At 40.8% G+C, this 20,018-nt stretch overlaps 1 protein-coding gene across 2 annotated transcripts; it reads right to left on the reverse strand.

Annotated features, from left to right (window-relative positions):
• Positions 1 to 3,593: 3,593 nt before the first annotated feature.
• WSB1 (WD repeat and SOCS box containing 1) lies at positions 3,594 to 19,237 on the reverse strand. 2 transcript variants are annotated; one of them, XM_046675603.1, is made up of 9 exons: positions 18,916 to 19,237; positions 13,476 to 13,644; positions 12,241 to 12,509; positions 10,947 to 11,078; positions 9,186 to 9,286; positions 6,766 to 6,938; positions 6,135 to 6,248; positions 5,007 to 5,114; positions 3,594 to 4,733 (listed from the first exon to the last, which is right to left on the reverse strand). In XM_046675603.1, the coding sequence occupies exons 1-9, from the start codon at positions 18,953 to 18,955 to the stop codon at positions 4,574 to 4,576; spliced, it is 1,266 nt and encodes a 421-aa protein (XP_046531559.1). In that variant the 5' UTR covers positions 18,956 to 19,237; the 3' UTR covers positions 3,594 to 4,573. The 2 variants fall into 2 exon arrangements, with proteins under 2 accessions (XP_046531559.1, XP_046531560.1); XM_046675604.1 differs by lacking the exon at positions 10,947 to 11,078.
• Positions 19,238 to 20,018: the final 781 nt, after the last annotated feature.

Consider the following 20,018-nt stretch of genomic DNA (forward strand, 5'->3'; position numbering starts at 1 on the left):
CCTGATCTGAGGCCAAATGCGGCCAAGCCTCGAAGGCTGGGTCTCTGCCAGGTGTTGGGCAGCGTGACCCAGACTGTCTGAGGGAGCTGCTTTCTCCACCCGGCACAAGCTGGATGGGCTGGCACTGGGCCTGTCTTCCAAACTCCCCAACCCAGGGGTGCTTCCATGCCTGCTGACCAGGGGCCGGTCTCTCCTTTCCATGGCTCCACCCATCAGTCACTGTGACCCAAATGCCAGCCAAGGGCAGAGCCTAGTGAGAGAAAGCCGAGAGCCCCCACCAGTGGGAGGCATTCGCCTTCTAAATGAGGCTCCAACCCCTACGGAGGAGTAACTAGCAACAGGGCATATTTGAAAGTCCAAGGAAGGGGTTTGGAAATTAATACTGATGGAATTCAAGAAATAAAGGGGCAAGACCACTTTGGGCTGGGGCGGCTTGTCTGTGACCACCAAAAAGAGGCCATCTAGGTCATAAACTCAAATATCTACAGGGTTTGGACATGTGAAATTGAGTAAGACAATTGAAAACAGGCTCGTGTCACAAAATAGGGGATGGCGGGAACAACCTTTGACTTGGGGCCTGCAGACCCTTGCAACACAGTTGGCCCACAGTTGCTGTTTCTCTTCAAAGCTCAACTGGTATCATTCGGGAGAGAACTCGAGACTTATGTAATTCTTGCCAAGCCATCCCAGGGGTCTTAGGGCAGATGTTTGAGGACCACAAAGAAATGGATGTGTGCGCGAGAACAGAGCTTCTGTCTGTTTAAGGTTTACGGAGGCTTGCCTGCTGAGCCTGCAGGAAGCTTGACCTGTGCCGAGACCACATCGAGTCAGATCACTTCACCGGGTGGGCTTCCCATTTCACGTTAGTTTAGAGCCAAATATTTGGCTCACTTGGTGCAAATGTCACATCTTTGTGGTTTCCGTCTTATATTTGCTTCATTCCTGGTTCTGTTTTATATCATTATCTTTCTCAGGTGTATTTTAATATCCATCATCCTTATTCTTTTTTTTTCTGTAAGAACATTATTAATCAAAAATTGGGAAACATGCACAAAACTTACTGGAGTCTTTACTTCATCTGTCTTCTTTGCAAGTCATTTCATCGTCCTCATTTCCTGACCAACACTAGATTTCTCTAGTTCACTCTACTTTTGGAGAACGATTTTTAAAAAGAGCCGTCAGTGCTTCAGCTCATTTAAAACAAAACAAAGAAACATCACCGTACTACAGGTCCTCCTAAACGAAGTCTAGTGTTTTCAGACCAGAAGAGCAACTTCTCTGTGGTATTACAGGTGGAGAAAGTTCCTGAATTTCTATCATTCTCTCTAAAAGAGAAACCATAACAGGGGAAATAATGCTGGAGTTAACCAAAATTGAATTAAACTGCTTTTCTTTCCCCAATCCCAGCCTCAATCTTTTCCTCTGATTCCTCAGCTGTTAAAATAAACCTATATAAATACCAAACTGTAACCAAACAAAGCTACCCAATCACCTGTAATGTAAGTAGGCCCCCTTACACCTGATTCAGACCAGATGTTTAGCTTTGGGCTAAAGGCAAGCCTTAGAGAGCAAAGGGCAGGCTGAGACTGCCTGCTAATCTTCATTCCTCCCAACACCTCACCGTAAACACGAGTCACGGTCACGATGGCCATTTCTCCAGGTTGCACTTTATCCCTCACTTCCGAGGGGAATGGATTTAAAAACAAAACCCAGTACACTCCAACTGATGCTTTATCTATGATTTTGAAATGGGCATACAACAGTAAACTCATATATAATTCTACTATAGTTATTATTTTTTTTGTAACCTGTATGTTCGATAGTTAAAATGCATTGGGGCCTGCCCCATGGCTGAGAGGTTAAGTTCACACGCTCTGCTTTGGGGGCCCAGGGTTTTGCGGGTTCGGATCCTGGGCGCAGACATGGCACCACTCGTCAGGCCATGTTGAGGCGGCATCCCACATGCCACAGCTAGAAGGACCCACAACTAAAAAATATACAACTACATACTGGGGGGATTTGGGGATAAAAAAAGCAGGAAAAAAAAAAGATTGGCAACAGTTGTTAGCTCAGGTGCCAATCTTGAAGAAAAAATAAAAGGCATTGTCTTAGGCCAGAACCTGGTCAGAATTACTTGGACAAAATGTTTGTCATCCATAAGCTTCATTCTGATTCATCTGGAGGTTGAATTCACTGTCTGGTTTCCAGCTTGTGAGACGTTTCACTTCTTCTTCTCTGTATTTTCTGGTCCCTGTGCTGGCTGGCCAACAGCCAAGTCCTCCGCACCTGTTAGCCACTGCGTCAGCCCATAGGCGTGTGACACCGCAGTCCAGCCATTTTTGGTCTCATGGCCCTGAGGGCAGTGCAAGCCAGTTGAATCCAACTTTTTACCTCAATCACGAGCAGGCAGGGAATTTCAAGGATCATAAATTTAAGATGTGCCAACCTAAGATCAAGTACAGGTCTGGAAGTCATTTGAAATCGCTTTAAATCATTGGAAATTGTCAAGATAGCTTGGCTGTGGAGGGTGAGGCATTTTCGTATGTTCACATGTACTCTATGGGGCACTAAAACAGGAAATCAAATCTCAACATAAACAATCTCTCGCCAGTTCTCCAAATGACGTGCTTGTGGCAAAGAGTAGAAGACAGAAAGCGGCAGCAGCACTTTAAAGTCATGTAGTTAGAATCTGCGCCATGTCAATAACCCAACCACGCCTCCCCTACCTTCCTTGCTCAGTCAGTCTAAAGTAGCAGCATCCTGCTATTTACTTCTTCCCGATAGACAAATGGAAAGTTTCAGTGTTTCTACTTACATTCTGCACTCTTTTATCTTGGCACTATGGTTCTCACGGGAAGAGGCAGCAAGCAATTCTGGTCGCCTTAGAGAATATATCTTCCAGAAATGCCATTTTTACTTGGTTGGATATGTTGGTTGGAGAACAAATAATTTAATAGTGTGAACAGTATGAAACGGTATCTTACCATTTTAAAATTATAAAGCAGATATATTACAAAGTCAAACCCAAAAAAAAATCACGACAGGTTTCCAGATAAGATGCTGCTGTGCTTGTGTAAAACACAGGTGACTCTCAAGAAATAACTGGGGCAGGTTCTCCACTGGCTTTTCAATGTATAACCTCTACCTATATACACCCTGAAAAGGGCCAAGGGTAAGAACTTACAGTTTCTCAGTGGAAACAGCTCTTCAAAAGCACATGGCTAATCGAAGTTTTCCCTTTTTGCCTCCCCAGAGGGCCCACAGGACTAGCTTCTTCTCACGGCTACTTGAACCAGTTAGGTTTACTCTGAGTCTGTTACTATGTTAGATGAGATTTTTCTTTTGCTCAGTATTCTCCTTTGTTCTAGAGGTCTTCTGTGATTTGAAAGTAAGCAGTACTGCGACAGTGCTCTGAGGACAAACCGACGTAGAAGTCGTTGCACGCATTACTATCAGCTCTGGGGCAGCTCCCCCACGCTGTGCTCTTTCTTCACCACCCTTCCCGCTTACTTTGCTGGCGGTGCTCCATCAATCTTATGGCGAGACAAAAACATTAAGCCCTCCAACATAGTTAAGAAACACTTGCGATGATGGCCTTTTTTTTACAAGTCTTTAATTAAAAAACTCAACAAAAATATATAATCAAGCATTTTACATAATGCATACATTCTTAGTATCTGCAGGTGAGATAAACAACAGAAGGCAAAAGCAGACATGCTGTATGGCTTCTCTTTGGCAAGTCACCAATATTATCCCCTACAGAAACACAGGATACATGTAAAAAGAAACGCGCAAAAAAACATGGTCTTGAAATAATCGTCCCTTAGTACAAACAACAAAATATTTAGCAATAATACAGTAGGTGGATTTTTCAAATTGACTAAAAGTTTATAATACTTTATACCACAGGGGTTAAAGTAACAAGCTGCTTTCCAAAATTAAGGCCCGCAGCAGTAGTGAGGGGGTGGGGGGGAGACACCCTTTTTCTAGTTATATCCTGGCTCTGTTTTTTATTTAATGATGTCACATTCAAACTCTACCTCTCAGATGCCATTCCTAAAGAAAACAAAATCCCTTCCCTATACAAAAACCGTGTCTTACTAGCAGGTCAGATGTCTGAGCCTCCCAACATACACATCTTGGATGAGGCAATTCAGTTCTCTTCAGTCAACATCTACCATCCAACTCAGTGTCCCAGAGTAAAGAACGATTCCTTCCTCCCTACAGCAAAGACACACACTGTGGCTCTACTGAAGCAATATACACACGGCAGCACTAAAAATTAGAAAAGCAAAACGAGGGGCCATTCAACACACAGCAGCTTACATCTAAATATATATACAGGTATGTATATGTTTTCACAGTTATAAATGTACATTTCATATGTTCAGAAATATTTCTCCTATAGTCTATAAATAATATTTTAAAAGCTCAACTGATCAAAATGCAATACAAGAATGTATCAAATTAAATAAATCTTTTAAACCTTGAAGAACAGATACTTGAAGTCAGTAAAGCTTGAGGTTTGTGTAAAGGGTGCTGTCAGCCCCTCCCAGCAGGGAAGGCAGACCCTCTAAATACGATAGGAGAGAAACTCCACAACTTTGGAAGGAATTGGCAGCTCCTGGACTTCTTGGGTGGGCATCACTCTCCGGATTGACATGCGACATAAATGTTGAAGGCTAGGGACTTGCCTCGGAGTTGCCCAAAAATACACACTTCCATCATGTGTCCTAAACAGAAAGAAAAAAAACTGCAAGTTCAGTCACCCAAGTACACGTATTTCAACATCCTGCAGCTCAAATAACTATCATCTAAGGCGGAGTATTAGAGTCACGAGCCGCAAATTAAAACCTAATTAAGGAGACCTAACCAATGATCTCCTCTATGATAAAGTTATACTAGTATACAGAGCCCTTATGGAAGATTTATTGACAATAAAATACTGCCTGCTTTGACTAAAAGCTACCTTAAATTGCTTAAAGAAAAGAGAAAAATTGATTTACCCAGCAGCTAAAACACTGCCATCAGTAGAAAAGGCACAGCAAAGACCATTGCTCAAAGGTGCGACTTGCACAGGATAATCCTCGTCAATTCTCCAGAACCTCACCATTCTGGAAAGGAAATAAATTGTCCAGTGAGTATCCAGTAAGAAATTTAAGATAAAAGCAAATTATAAAATTCAGAAAGAAATGCCACTCTGTTCTGAGTCACCACGAAATACACATACAAACAAATCGCTGCAGCGAGTGATTACTGTAAACTTATTTTATAAAATATTTTATAGTCTATACCAACCGCTAATTTGGATCAACTCAAGAGACTATGTAATGCATGGCAGCCTTCCCTTCCCAGTGTCCAGATCTACAATGCTCACAACCGGAAGCTTTCTCCTTACTTTCTTACACTTAAAACCCAATCAGCATCTGATCTGTTTTACTCTTTCCAGGACATTTATAAAGCCTTTTCACCTAGGCAGAGTGTCTACAAACAGCAGAGAACTGATGTTCAGAATCTATCTGAGCAAACAGGAAAACAGTGATTGCTAGCAAATAAAAAAGAACTCTCTTTGTACATTTGCTCACATTCTGGAAAGATGATAATGAGTCCCTTTCTAAACTGAGGTGACCAAATTGCTTACTGCTATATCCATGCACATTGTATGACAAAAGCGTGAGAAAATGGAGTGGCTGCACCTAGTTTCTGCTTCTTAACAGTAAGCAGCATATCTCACTTCTCTGGCATTCCATCTTCTAGTCTCTATTGTGGTGGATACAAATTATTGTTTTTACCATTTATTTCACCGTGAAAATGTCCTGCTTCAACCTTTGTAAGATATTACTGGAAAAAATATCTGCACTGAGCTAAAAGCTAATTAAAACTCTACCCAGCTTGCCTGAACAAGGAACACAGGAAATGGCACGGATTATCTCTAGTTTACAGGGACATCACCCAGGCAATGTTCTTTAAGACACAACATCTCCCAAGGTCCTGTCTAGAGAGACAGTCAAACCCCAATGGAAGAAAGGCTTTTTTTTTTTTAAGCCTTGAGAATGTTTTCATTAAGTAGAAGGATGAAAGGAAATCTTTAAAAGACAATAATAAACAGGTCAAGCTGTAATTTACACACTTACTTATCATCAGCAAGGCTTGCAACATGCAGTCCATCATGACTAAAAGATACAGATCGTACCCATCGGTCATTTGCTCCTCCGGCAAATATTGGAGTAGGTGGGGGAAACAGGTGCCTGAGGTCAAATACGTGTTATCAGTGGAAATGAGACACTTCAAGAAACTAAAGTATCCAACTATAAAGTACGTCTGTCTTTGAATAATGTTTAGAGTGGCCTTATCAAACATAACTGAGAAGACTGAGTAGACCTGATAGATTCAAATCACATGGAAGGGACCTTAAAAAAATCACTAATCTCCTTTTTACAACGTGGTTTAAGACACTAAGATTGAGTCATTTTAGTTTTAACCATCTTTCCCCAAACATGAAACTCTAAATATAATTACCATTTCTACAGAATCATGTACTGTTTAAATAACAAGATCTGTCTCAAGGGAGTCAAATTTATTTTTAGAATTTATCACTAGAGCTTTGCATTATCCGAGGGCTTAAATAATCTTGCAATTCTAATTCATGACAGACTGAGATTTCAGGTCTCACATGTTGATGATTCTCATCATTCACGGAACTTCTTAAAGCTATACTGACAGCCAGAGAGGAAGGCAGACTAAAATAATTCATGCTGCACCCACCCAAATTCCATCAGAATGCCTCCAGTATGCGGATCCCAGATATACACTCGAGTATCATAAGATGCAGTAGCCAGTAATGCTCCATCAGGAGAAAAGTCACAAGCTACAACATCATGGTGATGTCCTTCTAGTTTCCGGATCATGGTATATTTATCCATATTCCAAAGGAAAACCTGCAATAAAAAGGCAAATGTTATAGCTTCATTCGGACACACAGAGGACAAAATGGCACATCTTAAACTAAAACTGCTAAATTTAATTAAGATTATATTAAATTAAACATTATAAATTATGAATAATTAAAAGGATATGCTCAGTGTCATAGTCAGATTAAAAATCAATCTTTAAGTTAATTAAAGTAGACATGCAAATTCTATTTCAAATATTTCTGTTAAATGTTAATTAAAAAATAAGCCTAAACATAAAAAGGCAATGCAATTTAACCACAAAGTTATACTGAATCCATTTATTCCAAAAACTAATTAAAATATACAGAAATAAATAGGGTTAAGTACTACAAACCCCCTTCTTTTTTTTTCCAGAAACTACCAAAATTTTTAAAAAATATACAGACAGAAAATGTAAGGTTAACAAATTGTTACTCCATTGGCATCTCCCTTTGAGATAATCACTTGTTTACAATAGGCTTGGGTCACCAACGTGAGCCTAGGAAGAGAAACAGATACTGCAAGCAAAGAGAATTTTCACAGCCAAATGAAATATCTTTGGCAAACAACAAGGATCTTAAACCACATTACAAAATGAAAATGCTAATTTACGAAAATCATACAATTAACATTTCTGTGAATCAAGATTTGCCAATCTTACTTTTCCCAAACTGACCACAATCATTAGTCATTTTAAGTATAAAACATTTAAATTACTTTAGTACAAGTTCACATACAGTTATCGAGTCTAAAGATCAGTAGTGAGACTGTGCAGAAGGGCTCTAAATAGGATTCCAATGTTTACACTTCAGTCTGTTATATTAAATGTGCGCTTGGAGGTTTATAACAATCCTAATAAGACAATTCTCCTCCTCTTGGAGTAAAGCAATCCTTTTTGCTACTTATTTTCTGCACAGACACAATATATTATTTCCAAAGAAAAATAAGTACAAATTTTAAATTGGAACAAAGACTTAAGGTATCTCTAGCATCTCAAAGAATTCCAAAAAACAGCACAGAGAAACCATCTGAAAGCCAATTACATTACATTAAATTGGTTTCATGTGTCAGACTCCCAATTCCGTCAGACTGGAAGATCAATTTACTCGGAGGAGTCAGTAGGTTTCACTGTGGGGGAAGTTATTTTAAAAAAGAAAAAAAGAAAGAAAGAAAAGCAGAAAGTGGACATCGACCAGCACCTGTGTACGTACAGTACACCTTGCAGCCGAATGCAAGGTTACTTCATCCTATGGTAAAGGTCGCCCCCAGCCCGGTAGCCAGAGATGCCACTCTTTCTGCCCAGCTAACACCATTGTGCGCCTGTGTGCGAGTGGTGCCAGCATAACCTCAATCACACCAATATTGCTGCCACCACCTGTGACAGGGAAAGCAAGAAGCATATGGAAAACACACAGCCTAAAATAGCAATGTCAACATCTAGCTTTGTTCTTCTTATGATTTTTAAAGAACTAAACTGAATATTTTCTTCTAAATTTCCAACATTTGCAACTATCATTTTAACATATTTCTTGGCTAAATAAAATGCATTTTAACCAGCCCCCCACCCCCTATTAATTCAAAGTGTATTGTGATCATCACATGTATTTGGATTTCAACCATTTTCATAAATATCTGAAACTAGCAGAAGCTCTATACTGTACCATACTAACTCGGAGCTGGCAGACAGCCTAAAGAGAGTTCATCAATAAGCACAGCCCTCTTGAGAGTCACTCTATCCCTCATTTACCTACAGTTACACTATGCAAGACAGACCATATCAAATTTCATCTATCATTCACTCTAGGACATACATGAGTGCTATTTTTATTCTTATTAGATTTTTGTTACTTTTTTCAGTTAAATGTCCAGGACCAGCTGGGACTCAAAACTTTTTAAACAGCAAACTGGACAAAAAAATAGAACAACAGAGAAGAAAATAATTAGCAAGGGAATGTCTTAACATTTGGACTACATCTCTTTTATGGCACATAAACTTTCCTAGATCTTAGAACAAATAAATTTGACATACCCCTTAATTTATGAATATTATCTCTAACTGAAAGCAACCCAATTTCTCACCTCACAATCAGTGACTATATTTAAGTTTCCTCATGCAAATTCTCCCCCATCATGAAATAAAACATTTAAGATATTCAAGACACCGAGCACAGACTTAATAGGTTACTCAGATTTAAAATGATTATGCACATTGTATCCAATTCACAATGAATGCACAAGAACTTTGACACATACTGCTTTACTGGCTCCCACTGAACACAGCATAGAAGAGTCAGGAGAGAATGCACAGCTGTATACCCAGTTCTGATGGCCCCTCAATACTTTCATCATGTTTCCTGAACAAAAAGAAATACCAGCGTTAATCCTAGAATCCATTTCAAATGAGCAGCTTTTCAAAAATGGCAGAATCACAGAAGCACACACTTCTACAGCAGCAGGGAGTGACCTATACCAAGGGCTGGCAATCTATCCCAGCTGCCTATTTTTTTAACTAAAGTTTTAGTGGAACACAATCGTGCCCATTTGGTTATGCTGTACAACGGCACAGTAACTCTGGCAGAAGTGGCAAGGTCCACAAGCCTACAATATTCACCATCTGGCCCTTTAAGAAAAGGTCTGCTGACCCTTCATCTAGAGAAGATAAGAACTCTTGTAGTCTAATCCTCTTCAACTGCAATGAAGGAGCTGAAACACCACAATGTTGAGACTGATGAACATCTTCAAAACGCCTTTTCATCCTCCTTCCTTTTTCGGTAACCTAGATTCCACTCCAAAAGCTCTGTGCATTATACCCAAAGCACACAATTATGCTTAAGTATACTGCACTCAGTTTTACAAATACTTACTGAAAGCCCACTACATGCCAGGCACTGAGGAGACAACTGTGACTAAGACAAAGTCCCTCCTCTCTCGGAGCTTACATTTTACTGAGTCTACATTCTTAAAACATGCACACAACCGAAAATATGTTGAGATAAGCAAGCACCATTTGATATGCAAAAGGAAATAATCAGACTGTTTTAACTGTTGGGATCCTCTCACCCCTCAACAGCTGAGCACTCAGAAGAGAACTGAGAAAATGCAGCAGACACCTCATGCTCTGGTAATATCAGCACTGTTTTATCAGGCAATGGGTACTGACCGTCAGCTGGAACAAGGCTCCAAATCTGAGGGTTCCGTTTCCTACTACCTTCAATTTCAGCCACATTACCTCTAAGCAAGCCTGTCCATCTGCAAGCTTGAGGCTGTGAGAGCACCAGCAGATCTTATTTAAATAGAAGGTTTTAGTTAAAACTGTAAATTCTGTCATTAGAGGCTAAGAAGGGGGAAGAGATGCTCATCTCTGATCCTCCAAAACAAGGGAGACTCGCCAAAACTTTTTAAGCACCACAATTATCAAGGTTTCAGAAAAAGCTGAGTACTTGACACTGACACACCTTACTATTAAATTGGAGGGCAGATCTCTTACTTTTTACAAAATAATTTCTTACTTAATCTACCCAACTTATTATTATGCTTATTACCATTTACATGTTATGAATTCTGGAGTATAAATCATGTTTGAACCTAAATTTCATTAGATCACAAAGTTGTATCTGTTTGTTACTTCAAAATCTACTTAAATTTTCATGAAGCAAATGAAAGAGGTTAATAATCCTCCCTAAGATAAAGGAAATAAACGAACACAGATCAGTTCATATAAACCCTAAAATTGATCCAGATTTTGTCCTCACATAACTGATACAGATCTGTGTGGCTGGTTTCCGAATAACATCATCAGATTGTTTACTTAGAGTAACAGCTGGCTCCTGTTCTGGGTCACATTTACGGTTTTGTCTGATCTATACAGAGAAAGGGACCAAAGGATTAAGCAGAGAAAAGGAAACTTTGATCATATGCCCTCTTTAAAGCCAAAAGCCCCAGATGATCCCAATGCCTCACAGTAGCAATATCAAAAAACCGATTCTCATTTCACGGCCTGGAAAAAGGACATACCATCATCCTTCAGGTCCCACACTCTCAGACTTTTGTCTCTTGAAGCAGACACTAGGATTAAGCTCCCATCTGGAGCAAAAGTTAAATCTCTGACCACTTCAGTATGATCTACCAAGTTAAGGAGGAGTTTTCCTAAATGCAATGGCAGGGGGAAAAAAAGACAATGTTAATACTTTTTATCAGCTTCAATTTTTAAAAATAGGGTCCCTCACCATAAAAGAAAAAGAAAAAAAAAAAAAAAGACTAGAAATACTTGGGCACCTCCTTAGTCTACCAAGTGTTTATTAGTGCTTTTACTATTACCCTCAAAGGTTCACCATTTACATTGATTTAAAATGAATTATTTCCAAGATAGCAAAGCCGAAATTTATTTAAAAAATTAAAAAGAAATTTGTGAAATGTAAGCAAACCCCTGGATGAAGTTTATTTACCATCAAGAAAAATTATCATTTTTTAATCTTTGTATAGTCTGATTTGAAAATACAAAATCAAATTTTTCCTTTCTTTTCCTTGGTCTAAGATTACTAATCAACTATCAAACTCCCCTAAAGATACGTTATCCCACAACAACCTAAATTTTCAGACAATCTCAGTGAAAAAGTGTACTTTATTCATCTAAGACTGTAAGAGATTTGTTTTCTATGAAAATCTATGTGCTTACCTTAAATTTTTTTCAAGAATCCAATCAAATTTACTGACTCATTATCCCTACTCAATGTTAGTATCACTTGCTGTGTTCTAATGTACATGTTTTAATGGTTATTTTTAAAAATCCTTCAAAGTTTTGAGGACATACTATCAGTCAGAAACTGTGTTAGCTAGTGAACAACACATTTAATTGCCCAAAGAATTTAACTTCTCAACCTATCTAGTTAAACTTTAGATAAAATGTCATTAAAACCTTCCAAAGATTAGATAATGATTGTTGAGAAACAGATTTGCCTTGAAAGCCTCTAAGCTATCAATCATTGGAAAAGTATATGAGAAAACACCTTGCTCGCTGAGTCATAGCCTAAATTACGAGTTTGTAAGCGATAATTAACTAAACATTTCTCAGACATGCCCTTCCTGCTGTACTATTCTCTGAAGAGTGATCAAGCAGTGTGAACTCTATTTTCCTAAATTAAAACCATGAGCTGAAGATGCTATGCAGGCCAATTATAAAGATACATTCATAGCACCAATTCTTTCTTTTCAGAAATTAAAATCCTCATATCACATATTCTAGTACCCATGAGCAATGCCCTGCAGCACAAAATCAGTAGGTTTGCTTTTAAAACTACTAACTCCGTACCTGTATATACATCCCATATTTTGATACGCCCATTGTTTAACCCTGTGGCAAGGAGGAGCTGATCTTGTCCAAATCGGAATCGATGCCATTCTATATTTACACAGCGACTCTGTTTTTCTGGAACCGAAGATCCAAAAGCAAGACTCCAGACTATATCGCCACAGTCTATAATATGTTCACGAGGCTTGTTTTTCTGACCACCATCGCTATTTTGTCTTGACAATCTCAAACTGCTTGAATTCGTAATATTCTTGGTGCCATGCAAGAGACTGGGGGGAAAAAAAGGTCAGATTGAAATCTAGTTGTTATTTATTCTGGACTCCTGTGGATAATAGTGATAAATGTTTGTTAAAGTAACCTCAGTATTATTATAGCGATGCTGAGTAACAACAGAATCCTATAGATGGAAAGGGGAAAAGTAGCTATTAGCTATGAGGGCATGACTGAATAAATTCAGATCAAAAGAAATTCTCAGTGGCTGAGAAAGAGAATAAGCCCAACAATAAAGCAACTTATAATTTATTTGTTTCAAAATTTTCCTCAAAACCACTATATCAATTAGGATTCCTTTAATCAACCTAAAAGAAGAATAAACAAGCATCAAAAAACACCCCAATAACTTAAGATATTGTGAAGCTGACAGCAGAAAATTACCTTTAAAAAAACCCATAGTAATCAGTAGCTTCCCGTACTTTCTAGGCTTAAAGTAATATGCAATAAAGACAACAGCGAACATAACCACGAAGGTCAACCAGACACACAAAGCAGGGAAAGATTAAATTCAGTATATGTTACATTTTGGAAAAACTTTCAATAAACATTCAAACTCAATCAACCCCAGCCAGAGGGGACTGTAAGTGCATAAAAAGTAATTATGTGATCAACGCACCACTGTTAGCTAATAAATTATTGTGAAATCCAAAAAGCGTCACATAACAAAGGTCACCTATCCTGGCACAACTCAATACATACACCAACAAGGCACAATTAATCTCCCTTTTAATACACAGAAAAACTTAAAGACACAAAAGTATCTGAGAAAGTGTTCTATAATGCATAAGGCTAGATAATTCTTCCCACAAATTTTCCAATAAATCTATTCATCTTATGATTAAAATACATTTACGACAGTCTACAAAGGAAAAGCTTAAATATCAAAATCTTATTAGTCCACGGAGAGAAAACAATAAATGCCACAAATAGATACAAAATAGAAAAAAGAAAAAGAGTCTTACAAGTTCTTAAGGCACTGGGACCACGGAACAAGCTTTACCGTACGATGTCCTTGTGACCAAGCAAAGTAAGAACCATCTGGAGCAAAAGCAACAGTCCAATTTTCACGACCACATTTCTTGTCAAAAGGAGCTACTGGAGCTAAAAGTTCACCTATAGTACGTGATCTCACTAAAAGAAAAAATAAAAATACAGGATGTCATATGTAACCAACAATGAATTTGAGACTGTCTCCCTATTACTTTGGGACTCACTCAACTCCACCGAGTTTTTTCCCTTTTCTATGTAGACAAGGTATGATGAGTTCTATTTTCTACCCTTTGAGGGAAGATATGTGGTGTAAAGACCCCTTAATGATAATAGCTACAGTTGGCTTTCCATGTCTGCAGATGTGAAAACCACAGACAGAGGACCGACTGTATTCATCCTATTCACCACCGTACATAAGGGACCAATCCCCCTCAGATACCGAGGGATGGCTGTATCTTCAAGTTTTGGTGAAGTGATTTTCCTAAAATTTCCCCAAGCAAGTGCTTTTTCACAAAGTTTCAGTAAAAAGATATGGCCAAATAATAATATAACGATCAATTAGAGTCAGCAATTACTAAAGTCCTGACTTTTGCATTGCCTTATGTTTTCACCAAACATTTAAATACAAGAGACTGAAGTTATCTTCCAAATTAAGTTTTGTAGTTTTCAAAAACCATAAACCACTATAAAATACATTACTCAAAGGAAAGCACTATAAAATGGTCTATATCAGCTAGACTTCATTAAAAAAAAAAAAAACAGAACATTCTTATTTTTTTCAGGCCCAGGTCACAAGTGTCACAAAACCCTCAGAACTTGAAAGGACTTAATGGTTATCTAGTTGAACCTCCCAACTAGTGCTTTAAAACGCGTGACATTCGTGATTCTGGAGTAGTCGTTCTCAAGCATCTTCCTAATGGGCCACAAATTGACCCAACATGGAAGTAACTCTCTTGTTTTTTAAGGCCAAAAAATGGACTGTCATGTATTTTTAATTTAGTTAAGAGTATGTAACAAAAACTGGCATATTAACAGTATATACAGAGCATTTTTCTTCCTTATTTAACAAGAAGCATGGTCAACAAGCCACTACTGAACATGCATGCATGCAAACTCAGCTGTAATTTCCTCAGTTTTGGCAAAGGATCTTCTTTACCAGTGTATTACCAATGCTGTCTTGGGTTGGTCTTGATGGCAAATTTTGCTATTCTTCCTTTTTAGTTATAAGTTATTGTGGGTTTAGTTTCCCTATTATCTATTCTGTGGTTGGTTGGTTGTCTGGTTAACTCTACAGTGTATTTTTATGATTTCAGCTTAAACTTTCCAACAACCAAACTTCAATATAATCTATGTGTTGCAGTTCAAATAAGGACTCATACTCCTATTGCTAGAGCAGAGATATATACATAAACCCCCAGAACGTTCTAGTTCATTGTCACTTCCAGTTTCAACGTGTGCTCCGCCCCATCAATAGCTGGTGTACCACCTGGCATGACAGGTAAGATTTTATTTTTCCTTCTCCCCAAACGCCCACAGTACATAGTTGTGTATTTTTAGTTGTGAGTCCTTCTAGTTGTGGCATGTGGGACGCCGCCTCACCGTGGCCTGATGAGCAGTGCTAGGTTCGCGCCCAGGATCCCAACCGGCGAAATCCTGGGCCAACGAAGCAGTGTGTGAGAACTTAACCACTCGGCCAAGGTGAAGCCCCCATAAGCTCCCGTTCTTAAGTGATTTAAATACTCCCTTGCCCAATTCTTTGATACATTAACAAACGAACTACAGTTTAAAAAGTAAAAAACAAAAGCAGAGACCTATTTTTTATGATATTCATAAATACGAACACTGTTACAAGGCTTATCCTATTTTAGTGCAGCTCAGATTGTCAGAAATTTTCCTTTTGATGACTTAAAATCTCCCTCCTTGCCACTCCACCCACTCAGTCCTGATTCTGGCCTAAGAGAATAAGCCTAATTCTGCTCTCATACGACATTCCTATATTGAAGATGGCCGTGACATCAGCAACTAAATCTTTTCAACTGGCTAAAATGTCTAGACCTTTCAATCATTCCTTAGATTACCTGGTTTCAAGTCCACTCTCCGTCTTTACCCTCATCACACTTTTCTGGATAAACTCCAGTTAGTAATGGCCCTCATAAAAGTGGCACCCGGAACTAAACGCAATACTCTAGGTGTGGTTTAACCAAAGCAGCAGAACCACTCACCTACCCCTGCCCCACTTGTACCAATACAGAAAAAGGTGACAGTAACTTCACTGGCAGGAACATGACTTTCTTAATACAAAATTCACAAACCAGTGACCCTCATATGCCCGCAGAACGATTTTTTAAATACACAGAGGACTTCTGAAAGGGCTTGCTGCTCCAGGTTCTTACACCCCTCCAAGCCCAGTCTTGTACGGTCATTTCACTAGGATACTTTATGTGCCTGGCCCCTGAATTTGCAACCCCTGACTAAATCTTTTTAACTAGGGTTTCTATTTAACCACATCTATCTTTCAAAATCTATAAATTTTAGGAGACAAAAATCAAAGTTCAAAAGTAAGGAAAGGAGGTTTTTAAAATTCAACTGTAAAATGCAAACATTATCTTAGAAAGCCCTTGGTTAAACTAGATGAGTATACTTATGTAACTTCTACCTCAAAAAATAGAGGACCAGGGGGCCAGCCCTGCTGCATAGTGGTTAAGTCCGGTGCACTTCGTTTTGGCGGCCTGGGTTCGCAGGTTGGGATCCCAGGTGTGGACCTACACCACTTGTCAGCCATGCTGTGGCTGCCACCCTCATATACAGAGGAGGAAGACAGGAACTGATGTTAGCTCAGGGCATCTTCCTCAGCCAAAAAAAAAAAAAACAGGACTGGCCTTGCATTCAACTTCAAAACACCTGGTAAATTAGACTAGAACTCACCTCTCCTTTAGCAAGCATAACCAAGACAAGTCAACTCGCCCCAAGAAGACTCGTTTCTTGTCTATATTTTAGGATCACTCTGTATTTTTCTTTGTTTACCTGGGCCACAATCACAAAACTCCTCTTGTGTAAAGGGTGGCAATAAATTAACAACTAAAAAACTGGTTCAACTAACGAAGACCACAAAATAATTAGCTAATTTATTCTAGAGAAATTCAAGAAACAGAGCTACTATTTAAAGAACCGCCTAAGACGTTATACTGTGACAACTATTGTACTAATAAGTACCTTGTGAAACGCCTAGCAGGCATTTCAAATGATCTCTGCATTTCAGTCAAATGATTTCAGCACTCATTTAAATACTTACTGGTTACAACATTATAAACTAACGCGAGGTTTAAAATGAAGTGCTTTGGAAAAAAATTTTTTAAGTTAAATCTTTATTACATAACCTGCAACTATTTAATGTTAGTATCCTATGAAATCTATGATTTAATGAGCTCCATATAAGGGAAAAACTGCCTGCCATTGGGAAATCGGCCATAAGAAACAATGCTACATCATTAATCTCTGTGGGGTAACAACACATCATCTGAGTCACTGCCGAAGCAAGTAAACCAGATTTAGCTCCTTCACATTCTTCCCTGCATTTCATCACTACAAAGGGAGGATCTGTGGCAGGAGCCCACAGCAGTAACTCCGTCACAGACTTCTGTAGTCATGCATAGCATCTTGCCTCTCCTTTCAGTATGTACTTCAGAAACCAAACACCAGTAATTAACACTCAAGAAAAAAGGGGAAATGTCAGGCCTTACTGATAGACACAAAGCTACACCGAGATATTAGCGTTTAACTTTGTATCCAAATGATACTACAAAAAAAAAGAGAAACAAAAAACTGAGGTTCAAAAAAAGGTTAGAAAATGCCAAAGTCCTTTTGGATAGATATTTGGCACTTAGCTGGTAACTTTATACTATATTCAGGAAATAACAGAGACCTAAATATGCAAAAAAAAAAAATTTAATTAAAAATAAAAAGGTTACTTAGTGGATGGTTCTACCTTATGCAGGTATGCTAAGAAGCTCTATCCGTCCCTTAGATGGGAGGACTGGAAAGTTTTCAATGGTTCATCAAGATGAGGTAAAACACAGATAAATGAAAGGCAGATCAGCCATCTGTAATATTACTGCGTAGTAGGGAAAAAACCCCACTGGACTGAGAATAAGAACTTTTGACTTCCACATTCCACTTCAGGAGGTACTTACTAGTCTTAAAGGACAGTTACAATAAAAATTGGACACGAATTCTGTGTTCTCTGTATGTTTAAAAAAGTTATTAAAAGCAGAATTAAAGTCCCTTCCTGACCAGCCATTCAACATCATCCCTAAGAGAACAAAAGTGCAGAAATCTCAGACAGCTGTCTCTAGATATAAAAATTCACCTCCTACAGGGGAGAAGGCATTTTGCCTGCTTTAGTTCTCCCTTTCTCTAGAAATATCTCCTCCACGTATTTAGTAAAGGCACACATTTACTTGAAGAACAGGAAAATGCAGACTCTGCTCAGTAGTCACCTCCAATTTTCATTTAATAAACACAGTAAGTTCAGTGTTAGGCCGTTTTGGGGGTCTTTTTGGATGCTGAATGTATTTCATTTTTAAAATAAAAATTGTATATATTTAAGATGTCTAACACGGTGACTTGATAAGTTCAATGTTTACTAAGCATATCAATCAATGCACAGCACCCCCAACTCCCCCAAAAGTTGTTCCAGTTACTTTACCTTAAGAGAAAGGATTCTACAGCCCTGACTTCGGCGTGGCAGGGCTGGCACGAAACCAGCTTCCAGACAGCCTTTTCACAGACTGCTCTTCCCTACAACAGCTTTTCTTCTGTCACTCCACCCAACCACTCTGCTCCCCCCTGCTCCTATGTGTGTGAAAGATAATGCTGCGTTTCCTCCCCTGAACTGCTGCCTTTCTTACCGCCGTACCCTTTTTAAAAATACTGCTTTTTCCAGGCTGACTGCACTTTTTCGGTCGCATTTCTCTTTAAAGCGTGGTTGGTATATGAGGACCCCTCCTTTCACTACAGCTCAGAACACAGAAGTTTAGTCTTCCCATCGTTAACTTAGGGTCCCCGAAACTTGCCCAGCACCCGCCTGTCCACTCGATGCCCCCAGGGCTGCGTGTCCGCCCTGGCCACACGGTCACTGGGGCCCCCAGGTACCCCTCGACCCTGAGATGCGCGCACCGCGCCCCTCGGTGCCAGGCGCACAGTAGGCGCCGCAGCGATGTCGATCCTATCCACCTCCGGCGACAGCCGCTCGCAGGGCCGCTTCCTTCCTCTCGGCTCCAGGGCTTGGCTCCGGCTGCCCCTCCTTCCCTCGAACTCAGAGACGCTTCCTCCTGAGCCTCCCCCGGGAGTCCCTGCCTCTCCGCAGCCCCCGCGCGCCCCCCAGCACCCCGCACCCCCCGTCCCGTTCCTCACCGATCTCTTTCTCGTTGACCCTCAGGGGAAAGCTGGCCATCTATGGGGCACCGTCTGATTCCGGGGACGCGATGCGGACGCAACGACACAGAAGGGAACGGCAGGCGCGGAGGGGCGTGACACGGACTCGGTCCCTCCCGGTCCCGGGGACGGAGGGGAGGGGCGGGGGCGGTCGCGGTGGCCTCGGCCGACTGCCCCAGGAAAGCTTTGGAAGGCCTGGGACCAAACTATGGAGTCAAATACAGACAATAGACCCTGGTCCCTGCTTCACGCCTACGGACTAAGACACTTGCTCCTGCACTGCCGACGGCCAACGAGACACTAGAGACAAAATGGCGGGCGGCGCCGGTGATATCAGGGAGGCGGGGCGGGGTCTGATGACGTCACCGACAGAGGCCCCGCCTCCCGACGCTCGGGACGTGACGGCCTGGGCCGGGCGCCCCGCCCTCCCTCCGGGCGCGCGGGGGCGTGGGCTGGGGGCCCGACCCCGGGAGCAGGAAGAGCGAGGAGGCCGAGGGGGAGGGCCTGATGTTGGGTAGGAACCTGCCGACTAGGTTCAGCGCCATCTGGTTTTCCCGGGCGGCCCGTGAGTGTGGCATTTAGAAGTTGAGTGCCTTTGAAAAGGCCGAGACTTGCATAATACGTGTTAGCCCACAGCTTGAAGATTGCATGGAATTTAAACTGGCTGAACCGAAAAGAACAAAAAGGACATTTCAGATTTTAAGTCGACTTGGCCACCTCCCCAGCCCGCACGTGCTGAGGAACTGGAGGTTGCACCGATGAGAAAGACAGGATGAGAATGAACATCGCTATTCACCGCACGTCTGGCCGCGATCGTTCTGACGCGAGCCAGCCGGTTTTAGGAAGGGCGGAGGGGACCAGGCAGGATAGCGTCCCACCCCACCGCGGGACCTCCCTGGGCTGCCTTTGTCCTGACTGGCTGCTGCTGCTGGGCCTGCCCCGGAGCTGCAGCGAGGCTGGTGAGCAGCAGTGTCCTGGCCGCTGGCCGAGGCAGACCCCCACCGTGCCAGCTCAGAAGCGGCCCTTCCTGCACCCAAGGTCTAGGCCTCAGGGAGGCAGCTAGCTATTCACACAGCGGGGCT

Source organism: Equus quagga, chromosome 11 (genome assembly GCF_021613505.1).
Source record: "Equus quagga isolate Etosha38 chromosome 11, UCLA_HA_Equagga_1.0, whole genome shotgun sequence".
NCBI lineage: Eukaryota > Metazoa > Chordata > Mammalia > Perissodactyla > Equidae > Equus > Equus quagga.